Source organism: Crassostrea angulata, chromosome 3, assembly GCF_025612915.1.
Source record: "Crassostrea angulata isolate pt1a10 chromosome 3, ASM2561291v2, whole genome shotgun sequence".
NCBI classification, from domain to species: Eukaryota; Metazoa; Mollusca; class Bivalvia; order Ostreida; family Ostreidae; genus Magallana; species Magallana angulata.
The window spans coordinates 50776168-50795276 of record NC_069113.1 but is presented as its reverse complement, the minus strand read 5'-3'; the positions used below and the strand labels follow the sequence as shown (position 1 = coordinate 50795276).

Below are 19109 nucleotides of genomic sequence, written 5' to 3'. Positions count from 1 at the left end.
TTAAAGAGTTATTGCCATGCAGTACTCACACTCTTGCACTTGTTGCGCATGCACCTCGTCATGAGCTGCAATCAAACCAGACTACAATGATACACACATTATAGGCCAAGATTATATCTCTCTCTCTTCCTTTCTTACCAATCCCATCAGCTCAAGCATGTCGTACACAACAACTAACTACAGTTTTGGGTTGCAGTCCAAGCAACAGCAATGGAGACCACAGCAATACCAGCCCTCGAGATTTACCTACAGGGCTACATAAAAACATGAAGGACCTAGGAAAACCCCCAATCAATAAGTTAGTGTTGAAAAATTATTTGATAAAATATCTAAACATAATTGAAGCAAACAAACTACTATCTGGGGTGTAGGTAGGATTTCGGTTGCATTACTCTGGTCCAAGACTTCATATAGAAAATTCTAATTTTATTTCTGCCTATCAGCATCCTTTGGAGATAATGGAAAAAAAGTCAACGAAATTAAATTGGATAGGAACAGGGGGCCTTATGAAAAACTGCCAATCTCTAATCTTAGGGTATAATGAATAGGGATCGTTCCGAAAGGCGACAATGCGGGTTGGCGTCTCATTACACATCTATCATTTCCAACTGGCAATAGCATCAGTGAGTTTATCAATCAATCAGCGTCTGCATTGCATTACTCATCTTTTGATTCAGTGGCCCAAATGTTTGCAAATGTAGGGAGATGGATATTTAAATCATCTTTCAGACTGTTATCTAATAATCCAAGAAATTTTAACTTATTGGGGATTAAAATTGAGGGAAAGTATTACATAGACAAGTGTCTCCCCATAGGTTGTTCTGTATCGTGCAAGGTTTTTGAAGAGTTTGCTACATTTTTGCAATGCGTTGTAAAACAGCAGACATGTCTTTCTACTATTGACCATTATTAAGATGACGTTATCTTTGCGGGGAATGACTTTGACACATGCTCAAAGCTGATGAAAATGTTCAAGCAAGTAGCTCAAGAGTTTGGGGTTCCATTGGCAGCAGATAAATGTGTTGGTCCAACAAATAACCTAGTATTCTAAGGCTTAGAAATTGATAATGATGCTATGATGGTTAGAGTACCAGTGCATAAGTGTGTTGAGCTAGGTTCATTGCTTCAGAAAAATTATATACAGGAAGTCAATTACACTCAAACAACTTCAGTCATTGTTTGGCAAGTCAAATTTTGTTACCAAGACTATTACACCAGGCAGGGCAATTGTTCGAAGAATGCATAAAGCCACCATTGGCATAATCAACCCTCACCATTTTATCTGATTAAAGCTAGAAATGAATGATGATATGCAGTTATGGCTTATTTTTAGCAAGATTTTAATGGTAAAGTTTATTTCAGTGAGGTAGAATGATCCTCTAATTTAACCTTAGATCTTTTCAATGATTTTCACTGAGTGCAGGGTCTCAGGATCCTGGTTGTATGGCGTACTTCCAAAGTGAATGGTGTTATTTTTCTTGGCCCACAGGTTGGGAAAAAACAAACATTCTTTCAGATATGACTACTTTGGAGTTGATTGCCGTTATTTTGGCTTTTTGCCTGTGGGGTGTTAGACTGGCAAACAAAACAGTTTTGTTTCATATTGATAACTTAACATTAGTCACTATCCATAACAACCCCCCCCCCCCCCCCCCCCCCCCCGCCGAAATTACAAAGAAATTATGTTCTTGCTTCTTCCTTTTATTATCGATTGCATGTTGCATAATATTTGTTTCCGGGCAGTACAAATACATGTACCTACAAAAAAACCCATTAGAATTGCTGATTCTATCTCTCGTCAACAGTGGCAGCATACCAGGCTGGTTTAATTCATACCATTACTTTTGTACACAATATGGGCATACTTTTATTTGGCCACCATTTCTAGAGTATGTGTGTTTCAATTTGTAGCCTGCCTATCTGCAAAGGGTGAAACAGTGCGCTCTTACTTAGCAGGTTTATCTTACGTAACAAAACTAGAGGGTTTTCAACAGACCAGTTTCTGGTATCAAGGTTATTGCAGGGCTTAAAACGTACTAACCACACTCAAGATAGTCGATTACCAAATCACAAAACATCTCTTACAGAGGATAATAACAACACTTCCTAGTGTATGCAAGGTCAATTATGAGTCCTCATTGTTCTCATTAGTCTCTTCTATTGCTTTCTATGGCTTACTGAAGGTAAGTGAATTTACAGTTACTCTCAACCAAAACCATAGAGTCTTATTACGGGAGCATCTTCAAGTTGATCATATAAATAAACATTTGCATCTGCTCGTAAAATTTACAAAACTGACCAAACTGGGAAAGGGTCAAGACCGCATATACAAAGCACTGGTAAGTTGACTTGTCTTTTTGCAATGTTACAAAATATTTATCATTTCAATCAAAAACCAAAGGTCCGCTATTTTATAATCTTTTGGGTTCATCAGTCACTAGATACCAATTTACAGCAGTCTTAACCAAGGCCATATCTGCCCTTAATATTGACTCAACTGCCTACAAGTCACACTCGTTTAGACTTGGAGCAATACTGAATTGGCACTTAAAAAAGGTTACTCATCAGACATAATTCAGAAGTCGGGTAGATTGAGATCAAGTTTTTATAAATGCTCAACCAAGAAATTTTAATTTATTTTAATTGTAAAATCATGCATCATAACAAACAGTAGTATTTGTAATGATTAAAGAAAAAGATGATGCTCAGGTCTTTAAAATATAATACATCGGATTTAAAGGCTACAACAAAGGTATTGTTCCGGTAAATATCAGAACGAGTGTTGTGATCCCAAGCAACAGTGCAAAAAAGCTAAATAGATAGGACAATCTCCGAAAGAAAACTCCTTTGTCATAGTTCTTTTCTTCGAATTTATTGCTCGCCTACAATAATAAAAACAACATAATCTCTGAAAAGGTTACCGATACAATAAACGTAAAGAATGAAACATCATATTTACATATGTTTGCGTAGTACTTATTATTAGATTGCTAAAAGAATAAGTATCGAAATAATCCAACATACTTCTTAAACAAAGAAATAAGAATTGATAATAATTTTAAATTTACAACATCATCATTGTATGTTGAAAGATACACATTATGTATTGCGATAATATTATTATTTTTATTCATACTTGATTGGCAAGCAACAAGGCGAGAAGACCAACAGGAATATTGCAGCAGAAACATGTCAAAAATCCAAAACCATAGGCACAGTCTGCATTTTCCTTCCGGTCTGGTTGCAATATACTGGCAACGTTAGAATTTCCGAAATTAAATTCTGAAGTTCCCTGATCAAATGAGACAATGGTATTTACTAGATATGCAACAAATAAATTCAGTAAATCAAAAATGGCAAAAATTATCCATGCATAAATTTTGCTTATATGAACCAACTAAAGAAAAATAACTGTTCTTATTGTGGAGTTCATTACCTGGAAATATGCTTAGAAATTGCCTTTTTGGTCGCGTCACTTAGATATTGCTATCTAGATCTGTTACCGTTCGTCGTCGTCTGTTTTGCGTCGATTGTTAACATTTTAACCTTGTAAATGTCCGGTAACCAAATTTAGTGTGTAACATTGACAGGAAAGAGGGAACATTTACTTTTAAATTCATAACCTACCCCCTCCCCCTTTTTTTAAATAGTCTTCTATACACCTGGGCATTCTGCAGACAAACTAAGTAAAACGGGTTCATGAACAAGAAAGTCTCTCTTAAAATTTCAAAATGTATTGCCTCGTGGTCAGGGGCTTTGATGTTCGGATGGTGGTATAATGATCATATATTAAATATTGTATTCATGGTCCTTTTTAACATTTTTTCTACCCTTGGCATTCAACAGGCAAACTAAGTGGTGAACAAAGAGAGAGACTTTTTCTAGATTCTTTTGTACAGTTGTTTGGGGAAGAATGGATAGGTGTTCTTATCGTTATATAGTGAATATGCACCGATAACAAAAAAAACCCTAAATTAATGCACGTTGCAGACAACCAGCGCATTTTTAAGATGAGCATGGAGGTCCACCAAATTGTTCAATTCATGACCCTAGGATTAATTTAAGGGATCTGCTGTTATAATGAGGCCTTACTGATTTTGTATTTAACAAAACAGTTGTAATTTACATTCTGTTTTAAGATAATTTTGTGTCAGGGAAATAAATGTGATTTAAATAGATTAATTTTGTGTTTGAGCAAAACATATCCCATTGTCATTTTATTTGGCATTATTATTATCATTTAATTACTGAATTGCCAATCTTTGTATCTTAACATGGACTTCACCATACACAGGCGACCGTTCATATAAGACATGTGGTACTCTTCTTTTTTGTGGTTACTGTAATCTTAAAATGTGTCTTTAATCGATTAACATTTAATTGTTTTACTGGCTGGTCAGTGATGTTTTCTTCCAAAGACTTTCATAGAATCTTACCAATTCCATTGGCTGTCTTGTGATAACGGTCGAACCACCACCTACATAGAATTTAACAATACATAAATGGTTCTTGCTCATTATCCAGCATTTAAAATAATTACCCTTAAAATTGTTATCACTACTATAAACAAATCAATTACTTGGAAATATTTATGAATCCTAAGTTAAACATTGAACTAACAACCAATAGATACACACATTTAGAGGTTGATGCAGTTGGTATCTTTGTTATTAAAAAAAGTGATAAAACAAATCAGAGTTTTCATTTGGAGAACAATCAAAACATATATAAAATTATATAACATTATGATTTTACAAGACTGACAAAGTGATAGGCAGACGTATAGCGAATGCGCAACATATGTCTAGGAGGGAACATATTTCAGAATTTGAATATAGACGACACTATTCGTAACAAACAAAATATTGTAAGATTCAAGCGCCTTTAATAGAATCAAATATGAAATTTAAAACCAACTTACCTTTAGTATAATTATTCTCCGCATTCATTGTCAAGTACAATATTTTCACAGTCGCTTTTCTTCCTATTGTAAAAACCTATGGATGGTAAGATTGAAACATGATCTTAAACCCCCTTTGCCCCATCTTTGGATTTTTTTGCAATTAAGGTAAATTCAATAAGATAAGTGTTTCTAATCAAAATAAACAATAAGAAATCGGCAATCGGTGATATCACTCCATCTTTGTTTCTTAAATTATAGATTTTGTAATCAGTTGTATGTTATTTGCACTTGTCTTGATAATAACAGGTTAAACAGAAGAATTTGTTTTCAAAAGAATGTGCAGGTTGTCGCACTTTACACTCTAAAAAATGTCTTAAAATTACTGAAATTACTGTACATGATGCGTATTATAAACTTTTGTTTAAAAATAAAAATCAGCTCTGTATTTCTACACATTATAGATATGGCTTACATGGTTTATTTACATGGCTAGCACCACAGATTATCTAAATGATTTCATTGCCAATCAGTAGGTAGTTTCAATAAACAGTTTTTAAAAAATTTTGTTACCTTTAAAGTTAAAATTTTAACTATGTCGACAAAGCTATGATTCATAATTAGCTGCAGTGTCATATACTATACGTTACAGACATACAATAATTAAATTATAAGTTTGAGCTTATAACAGTTAAAGTATATAAAATTTCACTTTTAAAACAGTATAAGTTTCAATTGTTTTAAAAACGACGCCAATACTACAGCTACCCATAATCGGAAGGTCACACAATCTTAGAACCACCCAGTTCACCTGCATTTTATTTCTCTATAGATAGTTTATAGCGGTGTAGAGACGCCACAATTTACGGTGCAGTCCGCTTCCAGTTCTTTGATCTTACCAATTAATCATCAATTTAATATGAAGTTGTAATTAAGGTCTTCCGTTTCCAACGGAAGACCTTATAGTACAGTTTCTTCTTTTTTTTCCCACAAATTTTGTGCACGCGATTTCTCGGCAACTATCCAACCGATTTACACCATTTTTTTCACAGATGATTGGAAGTGATCTGAATTTATTTTATTTTTATTTTTTTTGCCGTCGTCACTTCCGGTACTGATTTATCGCTGGTTTTGTAACTTTTACGACCCTTTTTGTGCACGCTTCTTCTCACAAAGTATCAGAGATATGAATGTGAAATTTTCAGAATAGGTAGACCATAGTGTGAATTTGTGCCTATTGTTTTTTGTTTTACGCCATTGGCGCCATTCTGAAGAGCTCACTTTGGCTCGAAAATTGGGTTCAAATTTTGTTCCCCTTTTTTGTACACACGATTTCTCAGAGATGGCTCAATAGATTTTCAGGAGTGATAGAAAAAAATTTATATCTCGAGTATCCATTTTTCATTTTTTCAAAGATCATTTCCTGTCGTCCGTTTCTTGTCCCGCGCCAAAAAGCTTGTGACATTGAGATCTAAAAAATAATATAAGGACTTGAGCATTCAGACTTTAAAGGATTATAGACCTATACTTGTAGATGTCTTTACATTATTTTGTTTTGTTCGTCATAACTTCCGGTCGTCACCGGAAGCACTTCAAAAATTATTTTTTCTTTCGCATTTAATTTGTTTCATATAGAAATGAAATATAAGTAATATCCTTATATATGTCATGTATTCGGTGTTAAATAAAAACAAAAAATTCTACTTTCACTGAGATATCTCAAATATCTCAGAAAGCGTTTTTTAAATAAATGTTTTACCCACGAGATCTCAGAAAGTCAAGTGACCAATACACGAAACTTATAAAGATAATAGACATTCGATAGAAAATGCGTTTAATCGCTTTCATTTTGTCAACCGTCATATCCGGTCCTCACCGGAAGGTTTCAACCAAATCAAGCTGTTTGAAAGCTTAACTGTTTTTCTTTGATAATTTTAGTAAAATTGATAAACAATAAAGTACAAGTGTCTAATGTTAAAAAATTATTAACTTTTTATTTTCACCGAGCATTTCCGATTGTCCGTTTCCTGTCAAGAGACAAAAAACAATGACTCCATGAGATCTCTAAAACGATGATGACTTAAACAACCAAACTCTGTGGAATGATAGCCCTAAGTATGCATCCGTGTTTACATTATTTTGTTTAAATAGGCGTCACTTCCGGTCGTCACTGGAAGCACTTAAATTTTTTTCCCCTTTTTTTTTTTTTACATGGAATGAATACCGGTGTATCATTAGACGATCTCATATATGTTAAATAAGCAAACATATTCTACTTCCGGTGAGTTATATCAAATATCTTAGGTACCTATCCTTTTAATAAACTTGATACCTGCGAACTTTTAGTCACTGTAAGTGATTGAGACACGAATGATAGACAGTTGATTGAAAGTGTTTAACAGGTTTTATTTTGTCAACCGTCACTTCCGGTACTCACAAGAGCTCAAACAATTCATGTTTTTAACAAGTTTAACCGATTGTCTTTGGTGTTTCATCTAGCATGATAAACAGTGATGTAAACTAGGCAAATGTATAAAAAAACAGCTTTTATTTTCATTAATCACTTTCGTTCGTCCGTTTCCGGTCTCGAGACAAAAAAACTAGTTTCACCAGGATCTCAGATTTGGCAGAGAGTATTGATATTTCATTGTATCAAATAAAACAAATCGGACGGAAGACCTACTTGTTACTCGTAACGAGATCTAGTTTTTTTTATCTAATGCTTTGTTCTATTTAGTTTCCTTGGACGTTTATAAAATAATTTTTTACCATCATGAATACATTCATTAAGCGTTTAAATATGCTATGCTTGGAGATAGTTCTATAATATTTGCTTTGAAAAACTACAATACATAACGGGGCATTAAGATTTTTTGCACAACTCGTGTTTTTTTACTAAATGAATAAAAAAAAATAGGTTTTACAATTTTACTGAATTCGTTTGTTTTTGTACGGTTACCATTTTGATGTTATGATAACGCTTCACTAAATAGGAGTCTTTTTATCTCGCCTATCTACTCTGAGTGTTTACTTTCAGTTATCATGCTTTCCAAAGCGATACAAATTCCAGTGTTGGCAACAGGGGTATCTTGGTTATAATTCACATACTCAACCATCAAATGTCTTAATCCCAAGCCCCACATTTCGTCCTCACTGTTTTGAAATTCCTGTTATAATAAATAAAGAAATAGAATCATTCAGCAACCCCCCTACATACGATCATCTTAGATGCAATCCTGTAGAGTATTTCGTAAAAAGATGGGGAATGTGGATGGCGATTATTAAGTAACCTATTTTTTCTGCCCTAATAGATATTAATAGCGTCATTGATTTTTGACTACACTTTAATTTCCGGTTCTTTTACTCAACAAAAATGGTTTTGAAAGGCCATGGATAAGCTTGTTTAACAGTATGGATATCTTGATGTTGTAATGTTACATTGTTGGGGAAATATATTGGCAACGTGTCATGTTCTTGCCCCATCGTCAACTATTCATTAAATAGACCGTTACTATGTCCATTCTATGCTACCTAAATGCAAAAACATATCGTCTCAAATTATAACAAATGACAGTGGTTGTATGTGATAGGGTATGGCGGTCGCCTCTTTGGACACGTGGGTTCTCTCCGGGTACTCCGGCTTCTTCCCACACCAATTACCCCCTCGCGCTAACATCCGTGCCAACGAGAGATATAAATATAAGTTGTAGAACTTGTTTATCAATCGTTGTAAAATAAATAAAGTTCAGTTTTTTTAACAAATGCATGCCATCGCCACATGTTTTCACATGTAGCAGTTGAAAAGGCACGAGTTTATATAAATTAACAGTTCAATGTCCAATTTTAGGTACCTCACTACAGCCAAAAATACCTTTAAGACACTGCAGGCGATTTATATGTTTAGTTTCAAACAATGTTGTTGAATATCACCGTAGCCATTGGTTTAAGTATCGGGCATGTGAATTGAAGATATAAGTTGAATGCCTCTTTAGGCTTTTGTCCTTATTCACTCAATTTGATTCTTAAAAAATAATTTTCTATCAAACGTTGCATATTTCCCCCTTTTTCATTTATTTTCTTTTTATGCGTCACGACATCTATCAAGTAAAATTGCGCTGATGTAATATACTAAGGTATTTCAAAATGTAGTGAACCACCTTAATTCATTACTGCTCGAAATGGTTGCTACATTTAATACCCAGACTACATTATTGCACCCTTAAGTATTACGTAGATGGTACTATGATATTGTCCAAACTCTTTGTTAATGCAATACAAGGTGGCTTGTATAAAATTTAGCGGTAAAATCTCCGAAATCTTCCTCTGTGACGTCAAAATTGTAGCTTTTGTCGTGGTATATACAGGTTAAATTTGACCGCTTATGGCCGCTTAAGACGGATGTGATCATGAATTAAGAAGGTCGTCCGATGCCTTTTGCCTTATAGCTGAATTAATATCTGCATTTATGATAGATTTAGTTGATTTCTAGAGTCCCTGGCCCCTAATTGGACCTTTTACTACTGTTTATTTTTGTACCAATTTTCAACAGCATATATTTTTGAGAGAATACCTCATTTTCTGATTTACCCATGTACATGTTTATCATATATTGAAAACACCTAACATTTACCTTGTAAAATTATTGACTAATGTTGAGTCCTTTTTGATGCTGACCATTTCAAATATTGATGACTCATTGCTCATTAACCCCCATTCATTGAATTTTAATAATTAAGTATATAATCATTGTCTTTCTGACGACTTACTGGTTTTTTTTAAATATCCAATTTTATATACTATTTTGAACTTTGATCTATCATTATTAATTCAAAATAGGTAAAGCCATGAAGAAACTGTTAACACATTTGTTTGGTTGCTCAATTTTATCAATATAATGTATGACACTTTAATCGGGTTGATTTGGATTCACTCTAAAGATTAATCCACAGGCACTTGTTTCTGAGAAAATTTTTTACCCTATAGTATAATGATAACACAAGGTATCTAACTCCGAATGAGGTAAACCATCCCCCTATTGCAGAGAATAGTAATTCGGATTCTGATTGGCTAGGAGTCTGTTTCTAAAATTACACAGGAAAACTGAAAAAATTATTTATAACCTCGAAGGAAAAACATGGATGCCAAACATGCACTCAGATTTAAAAAAAAAAGACCTCCTTGGTATTATAAGCATTGTATGCTGTAGGTTTTTTTTTTTAGTAAAATCAGAAACGAGTGACTGTAATTTTTTAAATTGCAAAATACACAAAGCCTATTGTAAACGTTGTAACGTTAACTATATTGAAATAAGAAATATTTTTGTATTTTTCTGTATATGTGTAAGCTGTCTATTATATAGTTATTCATTTAATTCATAGTTAATTATTGTATTTAATTCATACCATGAACAAAATCCTTCTTTATGCTTCATTGCAAAATTCACTGTTTTCAAATTCTACCGCCTGAAATGTTTTTAAAATCCACTATCCGGTGATTATCTTCTTCTTTCTTTCAACGCAATGAAAATTCCCGAGGTATACCGAATACCTTGGTATTCACCAGTATCCAAAAATAGATGCTAGCTGAAGCTGATCATCAATTCATATCTAATTAACGAAACCTTTTTTTTTGCAATATTTTAGTTTATTTAAATATCATTAGTTTTTTGCAAATTTTAGACACTGAAAATGTTTTTTAAATTACGTTATTTTATTTTCTTTATTCTCTGCGATACCATCATGTCCGTGCCTACGGTTCAATTGGAGTCTATCATGTTTTGACGCAGATTATGCACATTAAAATATAACAAAAGAAAGCATGCTATATATGGTTGTTTAGATAATGTATTGTAGAAGAAAATGGTACTAAACACTTGTGCATTGCATTTTGTATAAAAGCGAAAACGACTGCAACACACGGGAGGGGGTGGTTTACCTCATTCGGAGTTAGATACCTTGTGTTTTTTTTATAGTATAGGGTAAAAAAAAATTCTCAGAAACAAGTGCCTGTGGATTAATCATAGAATATATCTGACCTACGCGTATTAACGTGACAGTTTGACTGGTCTGTCTGGCCTTGACCTTAGGCACATACAACCAGCTTTGTATCTGCTCGCATGTTTATATGTTGATATTATTGCACGCTATATACATGCAGTGTGTGTTTTACAAACGTTTACGATAATACCCAACGGTGCATAACCCCCAAACTGTTCCTCAAGATAACTGTCGGGTTTTGATTAGATAAATGTTACCTGCAGATAGATTCTGGAATGTTGGTGTTTTTTTTTAATCAAATTAAATATTTGAAGAAAAAAAAAAACCATTACAAAGTGAAAAAAGGGAGAAGGACGACTATAAAATATTTCAATGGAAAAGTGGGAAAGTTTTCAGTGTTTCAATTTAATAACCACATATTATGAACCTACATTGAGCACTATTTGAGCATTGCACGTAATCTGAACTTTTCACTACGTACTATGATAGGAGGGTAGTTATGTTTGCTCCTGTTGTCCATCTCTTGAAAACTACCCGATTTTAAGCGTGATCATAAATACTTTGGGTGCGAAACGCTGTTTAATGTAAAATGTTGGATGTTAATAAAATTAAAATAAAACAGCAACGTTCATGGTGGTTTTTGACCTCTCCTCAAAACTGTGTATGCGTCATGATGTCTTTATCTTATCCCTCTCTCTCTTCCGGGTGGAGTAGTGCCTCTTTATGTATTGAAGAAGACCCATATTTCGTCATCGTTTAACTTAATTTCCAACTATCTCAATGGGGGACAGTTTGCACTTTTAATTATTTCGCTGTTGTATATTCAAGCTGATATGGTTCCAGTTCGTAATCAATGATTAATTTACTCGTTTAATGTTATCTAGACACCTTTTTATATTTAAATTTTAAAAACCTGGAGTGGGAGTGGGTGGTTGACTCTCGGGGAAATATTATTAAGCTCAATGCATCAAGTTTATCGTATCTTGCATATATATTTGTAGTAAAGATATACAAATGAACTTATGACTAACAACAGACAAGTTGTTAAATACATTAAACAAATGTCAAGCCGTACCTTAGTCACGCCAAACCTCTTCTTTCTCTGCTTCTGCGCGGAAAGGGGAAAGCCCAACTGGACCATAAATCCTTTCTAAGTCACTAGATCCAATCGCAACTTCTCGGGCCTTTCCGGCAGAGCTCGGAAAAACACCTCGAATGTATTTACTTCACTGGATGTTAAAAATTTGTACAAAATGGCTGCGCCTAGTTGTAGTTTTGAGGAGTGTGTAACATTTTCGGTGAAATCTATGGGAATTGACTTTGATTTGAAAGAGAAACAGATAGAGATTTTAAAAGCCTTATATACTGGCAAAGACTGTGTCGGTATTCTACCAACTGGTTATGGCAAAAGCCTTATTTTTCAGCTTTTGCCATATTTTCTGCAGAGAAAATTCGGTTCGTCTGAACCAAAGCTTGTTTTGACCGTTTGTCCGTTAAGTTCGTTGATGGAGGACCAGTGCATGGCACTAAGGAAGAAGGGGTTAAGAGTTTGTATGTTAAATACAGAGGGTACGAAGGGATTGTCGTACAAACTTGACAATTCTTCCTCTGATGAAGACGAAGGTATGATAAGAATTTATGGTATAACGTTACTAATACTATGGAGTTTTTTTTATTGTGTGTATCACTTTGCTTCGTAACTATATGTATAGTATATAATTGTTCTATGAAATAGAGCATATGTTTTGGCATGTTATGAGTCAGATTCAGCTCTTATTCATATCTTTTTTATTAAGACTTTGCCAGTTTGTAGTATAATAGTATACATTTTATCATTATGTGCTCATGCCTTACAAATACAATATTTATGGATATAGGGTTTTAATTTGTAGTGTTATAGTATGTCAACTGTATATTCTATGAACTTGCATTCAATCATATTATTTATTTGCATGGGAAGGTGATGATAAGGAGGTTGTTCCAAAGTTTGTTCAACTGCCAGCAATTCAGGATGGGAATGTTGACCTTTTATACGCACACCCAGAGGCCCTCTTCACAGGAAAGGCTATGTCAAAGATTTTAAGGTCGGACAAATATCAGAAACGCTTAGGTGCTATTGTTGTGGATGAGGTCCACATTGTAACACAGTGGTAATGGTAGTGGTAATGAGTTTGGAAGAGCTGGCAGGAATGGACAGAAAGCATCAGCTTTGTTGTATTATAACAATAGTGACATTGCCTCTAACAGAAAAGGGATTTCTCAAGCAATGGTAGATTATTGTAAAAACTCTACTGCTTGTTTTCGGCTACTTATTGTAAACCACTTTGGGTTTGAAAATGTTGTGTTCTCTGGTTCTCCATTGGATTGTTGCAGTCATTGTGCCAGTTGGAATGATGAATTGATAAAATGAAGAACACTTTAAATTGGGATGAAAAAAAAATGTATTCAAGACTTTAAGTGTTCACATATTAACAGTCTGTAGTACAATTTAGTTTCAAACAATCAAAGAACTTTTTGGATACGGTTGAATAAATCCCCCTCCTTTATAACCAATCTTTGAATAATATCATATCAAAAACATATCTTGATAATGTGAATAAATATCCAAAATATTCAATATTTTGCACAAATCACCAATGTTTAAAATCATATCTAAATCACCACATAATTTGTTATGATACTCTTTATATTAGCAAAATTTCATAATTTTATATTAAAGGATATTAAAAACCTCTGTTTGTAATTTTGGTGACAAAAAATTCTTGGTATGTATGTATAGTCTTGAATTATTTCCAAATTGTCCATTATATATATTTTAACTAACAATTAAAAATTATGTCAGTATCTGAAAAAATGCATCAGATCTATTCTTCATCAGAACTACTGCTCTCCTCTTCATAGGGAAGATCCCTGGCTAGCCTGTCAGCTGTGTACATGCTATGTTGAGAAAACTTTTGCTTGTCAAAGCTGAATGGTGTCTTCTTGATGTTAGAGAAGACCTTCAAACGTCTGTTTTCCTTCTTAATCCAAGGTTTCCATGTCTGTAACTTTTGTAAAAGACACTGAATGTCACCATCCCTGGAACTTGTTTTATGGGTTGTTTTTACTGTATTTTCATTTACCATGCAGTCAAAGTTTTTCACAATAGTATCAATGGTTGGTGCTGCTTTGGTGACTGCGATTATAGATTTCTCTGTTTTGTTTGCACCAAGTCCTTTTATCAAGTCTTTTAGAGATTTTACTTGATTCTCTTTGTGAAGGTCTGCTGCTTTGTTTTTTCCAGCTCCTCCAAAAGGGTTCACAAAAGAAGCAGCTCTGACCCTAAGGGCCAAATCTGGTGGCAAAATTATCTCAGTTTTCAAGATATAGTCCACACATTCTGTTACTTAGATAGATACGAATGTGAGTAAAAGAAAGGGATCATAGATTTTAGCACAATGTTTGTTCTGTAAATGTCACCCTCCTTGATTGAATCTTTCATCTGAATAACAACGAAGTACCACTGCATGAATTGAAAGACATAATTGTGCAGATCATCTTTGACTTCTGGGGATGTGATATCCTGTATGAAAAGAGGCTCACTTAGGCAAGGAATTGTCAAACTCAGACCTGCTCTAAGATTTGCTGTGGGAACTGTCAAATGTACAGTTTGTTCATTCAGTAGCAATAGAACTTGTACAAATCCATTGTCTACTGGTGAGTTTGTAGATAGCACTTGGTTTCCAACTCGGATTGACAGTTGTACTGTTCTTGGTGCTGGCTGTAAACACATGTAAAACAAGCTTCAATTATGGATATGGTGTATCAGATTAATGAAAAAAAGAAAAAAACAAAGAACCTATCTCATTGTTGGATAATACACTTCTTTATAGTGACAGATTCATTTCATTGCTGAAACTATTGTGTGATAAGTACAAACAATTTTGAATCTGGAGATGATCATTCATCAATTAACATGCATTATCAATTTACAGTGAACAACTGCTGGTACCTGCAATTTGAAAGGTTCAAAGATTGAACTGACAATATCATCCATAATTTCTGAAAAAACTTTTTCCTTTGATGGTTGGTGCAGCATTTTCACATTTTCAGGCAAGAGCGGATGACTGGGCTTACTGTTCAAGTCCTCCATTTGAAATTTTTCCATGACAAAGGAGAGGAAGTAGGCCTGACCACAAGTTATGATAAAGTCTTCCTGTGCCTATAGTGTAGAATTGTTTGATATCATTAATATTATATTTAAGATACCAGAATTTAAAAAGGACCAAATTTTTTCAAATATGCACTTAAAGTATGCTTATATTTGGTATGTTGTTGACCTTGAACCTTTGCTTTACATGACCATTCACATTGTTGCGTTCTATGAGGATTCGCAGATTTCCCAATGTTCCTGCATCTTTGCCATTTGTTACCTTTAGGAGGCTTTTGCACATTTTCTGAGATAAAAACAGAAATAAGTACTTTAATCATCATGTAGGGTGGCTTTTTACAATGAGGCAGTATGCATATTTACCAAACTGAATTGTTACACACACTCTAGTACATGTGTAATCATATTATGATGTTGAGGTATTTAAGTCACTGGTCTCTGTTCGTTGTCTTGCATTGTCAACTATTTGTTTTCACAGTTATAATTGATGTTATTATGAAAATTCCATTCTCTTCTTAAATTGTGAAATTTATTGCACAATGGGACCGGAGTTTATAGGCTTTCTCTTCATTTTTTGTTGGGGAGGGAGTTTGACAGAAATGATCATTAAGTGACATGTATTTTTTTTAGGTTTTTTTTTTTTTGGGGGGGGGGGTGGTGCTCAAAAACTTGCTCTCCCTTTTATGAATTGATGTTTACAAACATCAACTAATAAAAGCTGGAGTTTCAGATTAGGGTTAAGACTCCAAATGAAGCTTAAAATGAATATAATAGACTCTCTAACAGGTCAGTCTTGGGCTTTGGTACTCAGGTGGCCATTAGGCCTGTGGGCCTCTTGTCCAAATAAGAGGTGCATAAAGTGTATTAACCTCCAAAAAATCTTGCAAAGTGTGAAACATCTCAGTTACAACGGGGTAAAGATGTTCAAATCGTTGTTGCTTTGTGTGTGCACCTGCTCTCAAGCACTTTGCTCCCTGCAGTCTTACTCTAGTAAGCTGATCTCCTCCAATAGGAATAGCTATGTGATCAACCTCATTACCTGTAATTATTTTATGAAATTAAAGCACTAACAAATCAGGCTTAAACTTATCATACTTTATGTTCATGACAATTTTAAATTGAAGAAAACTTGGACTTTGCTCTGCTCATTTTGCTTTAATCTGACATTAATGGATTGGAGAAATAATGATGGACCAGACAGGGATTCGAACCCGGGTCCCCTGAATCTCTTGTCAGGTGCTCTACCAACTGAGCTATCTTGTCTGACCGTCACTTTACTCCCCATTAAATGGCCTTTGCCCTTTAAGATGCTCTTCCCTGGCAGGGGTTAACCTGTCAGTTCCAGGCACCAAATGTAACCGGATGTTAAAAACAATGATGGACCAGATCGAACTTCAAACCCAAGCCCCCTAAAACTCTACTCACTGGTGCTCTACCAACTGAGCCATCTGGTGCCGGTATTCGAACCGGTCAGACTGACACAGTACAAATTTTAAGTCCCACCTTCCAATTTGTCCCCCTTTTTAATTATTCATCTTTTAAAAGCTTTTACTCATATTAAGTGTTTGAATTAAACCTTTTCTTGATTCAGTAAGTTTGGAAAGACTTCTCATTAATTAATGTAAGATATTATTTTTAAGATATGCAAAAAGATTTGCTGATGCTGATGATTCATGTACATATATAAGTTTATATTGGCAATTGATTTTGATTAATTCATATCTAAACTGTCACTCTGTAATATATGAATGGTAATTGATTAACAACTTGAATCTTAAAATTTCTACTGTAGCTTAATCTAAAATGTTTGAAACATATTTATTCTGTATTACATTAATTATTTTGTATGAGGATTGTGGTTTAAATTAGCTTTTCAGAATACCTCGTCCAGCTTTTGTGTACCATCGGTTTACCATTTCCGTGTACTCGTCCAGTATTTTTAAGCACCCACCATACGACGTTTCATTGCTCAGAGACACTGGCAAGAGATGAATGTTTGATTTCTTACTCATCACATGGGAAAGGTTATGTGGGATGTTCTTTGGTAAGCAGTGCCTCATCCACTTAAATTCACTCATATGATGTTGTATGTCTCTTCCTAACAAAATCTTAAGGCTTTCCTTATAAGCAGATATTTCATCATCGTTAGGAAGGAAATTCTGAGCTGTGTAAGTAGGATTAAGGTTTGCCTTTTTGGAGTCATTACCGACTTTTATTCTGTTCATTACAAAGTCGGATGCAAAAAAATGAAGGTCTTTGTCTCTGTTGGTGAGGCGCAAATCATTTGTTGTCACTCTTATATCTAGATTGTCCCCATTTAATTTTCCATCTAAGCCACTTGCTATGTCTTGAATGATTTGCATTTCACAAACTTTTCCAAAATCCTCTATTATGTTTCTTTTTGATTCTGGTGAAAGTGTTATGTGAGCAAGGTTTAATCTTGATAGAAGCTACAATGAAAATGTAAGATCTTGATAGAAGCTACAATGAAAATGTAAGATGGCAAGGATAAAAAAAAATAGATGTAACTAATAACATTGTATAATCCACATTGCATCTATCATGCAAATTGTTTATCATAGGAATAAAACCCAAGATTGTAGAATGGTGTTGAGGTCGAAATAAACATGTTAAATGACATGTATGTAATCATGTTATTAATTACAATTTGAGGGCTAGAAGTAGGTTTCAAATGACGGAGTGTGAATTTGATATATTACTGGTAAGCGATGACATTAAATGATTTGAGGTTGATAGCATATTCATTCCTGTACTTTGTCTTTTTATATGAGAATCCTGAAAGATGTTTCAATGCTATACATGTTCTTATATCCATAGTTTATTTTATAAAGAATAAATAAATCAAGACTTATCACAAGTAAAGTAATGATGATACGGTTGCCGTGTAAATAATGCAGCATGCTTCATGGTTTATATACTACATTTATTACCTCATTGTCAGCATGAAATCTTATTGCAAGGGCTGTGTACATTCTCTGCATAGCAGATGCTTTGTTTTTTCTGGCATGCAGGAACATGGCATACATGGTAACAATTGAACAGACTTGTCGTTGAGTGGTCCCTTTGCTGCCAAGTCCGCATACCAAAACACCAAGCAGATATGGACATTTTTCTTTAATCTCGAGTAGAATAATGTCAAATACATGGGGGTCCATCAAACTCAATGGATCTTTATTGAATAGAACACTGCTGCCGTTTTTGGAGACAAGAGAAAGTTCAGAGTTTATGGTTTTTAAAGTAAAGCTTTGGTCACTTTGAGAATCTTTCAAAATGTTATTTAACTCTGCTGTATTCCTCTCTTCTTGTGAGTAGCTATGCTCAGAAGTGTTAGGATGGCATTCTGTGACAATATTTAATCAAAATCAATGTCATTGCCATAAGAAATGCATGTATAAAAAGTTACTATATTATGCATGAGCACATAAAAATTATATTTATTTGAAGTAGCAGTTGAGCTTTTCAATAAACAATAAATTGGGTTTTCAAGATGCAGTTGTAACTTTTTTCATTTTGCTATTAAGCCTATTTCAAAATGTGTTATCTACTCATACATGTACATGTACCTCACATATATATAACACATGAATTCATTTCTCTAAATATTTATGCCAATGATGGGATTTGAACCCATTCTTCTCTCCAAAGGGAGAGTATGCACTCATTACACCACATTAGTCTTTACAAAGAGAAATAACAACATGGTTAATATCGAGCATACATGACAATATCTTCATCCAGGACTCTTGATAATGTGATAAATTTATGATAGGTAATTAACATATGTGAGAACTTTATTCAAACTGTTTTAAGCTTCCATTGACCTTACGGAAAACATTCCAATAGTCTGTTTTACTATAACTGTGGTACTGCTCTTGCAGAATTATTTAGTTTGATGTTGAAGATCAAATTACATACTATATCCTCTACAAAGTTAACTTAATCTTTACATAATCTGATAATACTTGGTGAAGGGCATTTTTATGCATAGAGACAATTTTAAAATGTAGTAAATACCTTGAGTTGCTCTACGAGCTGAATAAGA

General features: G+C 34.0%; 2 protein-coding genes and 1 pseudogene across 4 annotated transcripts; 1 reads left to right on the top strand and 2 right to left on the bottom strand.

The window, feature by feature from the left end:
• Positions 1-2623: 2623 nt before the first annotated feature.
• Positions 2624-12100, bottom strand: LOC128175200 (uncharacterized). Of its 3 annotated transcripts, none has more exons than XM_052840648.1 (5): positions 11972-12100; positions 4922-4997; positions 4437-4477; positions 3137-3292; positions 2624-2882 (listed from the first exon to the last, which is right to left on the bottom strand). In XM_052840648.1, exons 1-5 carry the CDS (start codon positions 12035-12037, stop codon positions 2742-2744), a joined length of 480 nt encoding a protein of 159 aa, XP_052696608.1. In that variant the 5' UTR covers positions 12038-12100; the 3' UTR covers positions 2624-2741. The 3 variants fall into 3 exon arrangements, with proteins under 3 accessions (XP_052696608.1, XP_052696610.1, XP_052696609.1); XM_052840650.1 differs by having other exon boundaries at positions 4922-4984; positions 11972-12021; XM_052840649.1 differs by lacking the exon at positions 11972-12100 and adding an exon at positions 8009-8028.
• Positions 12101-12149: 49 nt separating this feature from the next.
• On the top strand, positions 12150-13054 carry LOC128175199 (uncharacterized). The gene is made up of 2 exons (XM_052840647.1): positions 12150-12519; positions 12857-13054. The coding sequence occupies exons 1-2, from the start codon at positions 12150-12152 to the stop codon at positions 13048-13050; spliced, it is 564 nt and encodes a 187-aa protein (XP_052696607.1). The 3' UTR covers positions 13051-13054.
• A 655-nt stretch (positions 13055-13709) lies between these two features.
• On the bottom strand, positions 13710-17879 carry LOC128176953 (uncharacterized; annotated as a pseudogene).
• Between the last annotated feature and the right edge of the window lie 1230 nt (positions 17880-19109).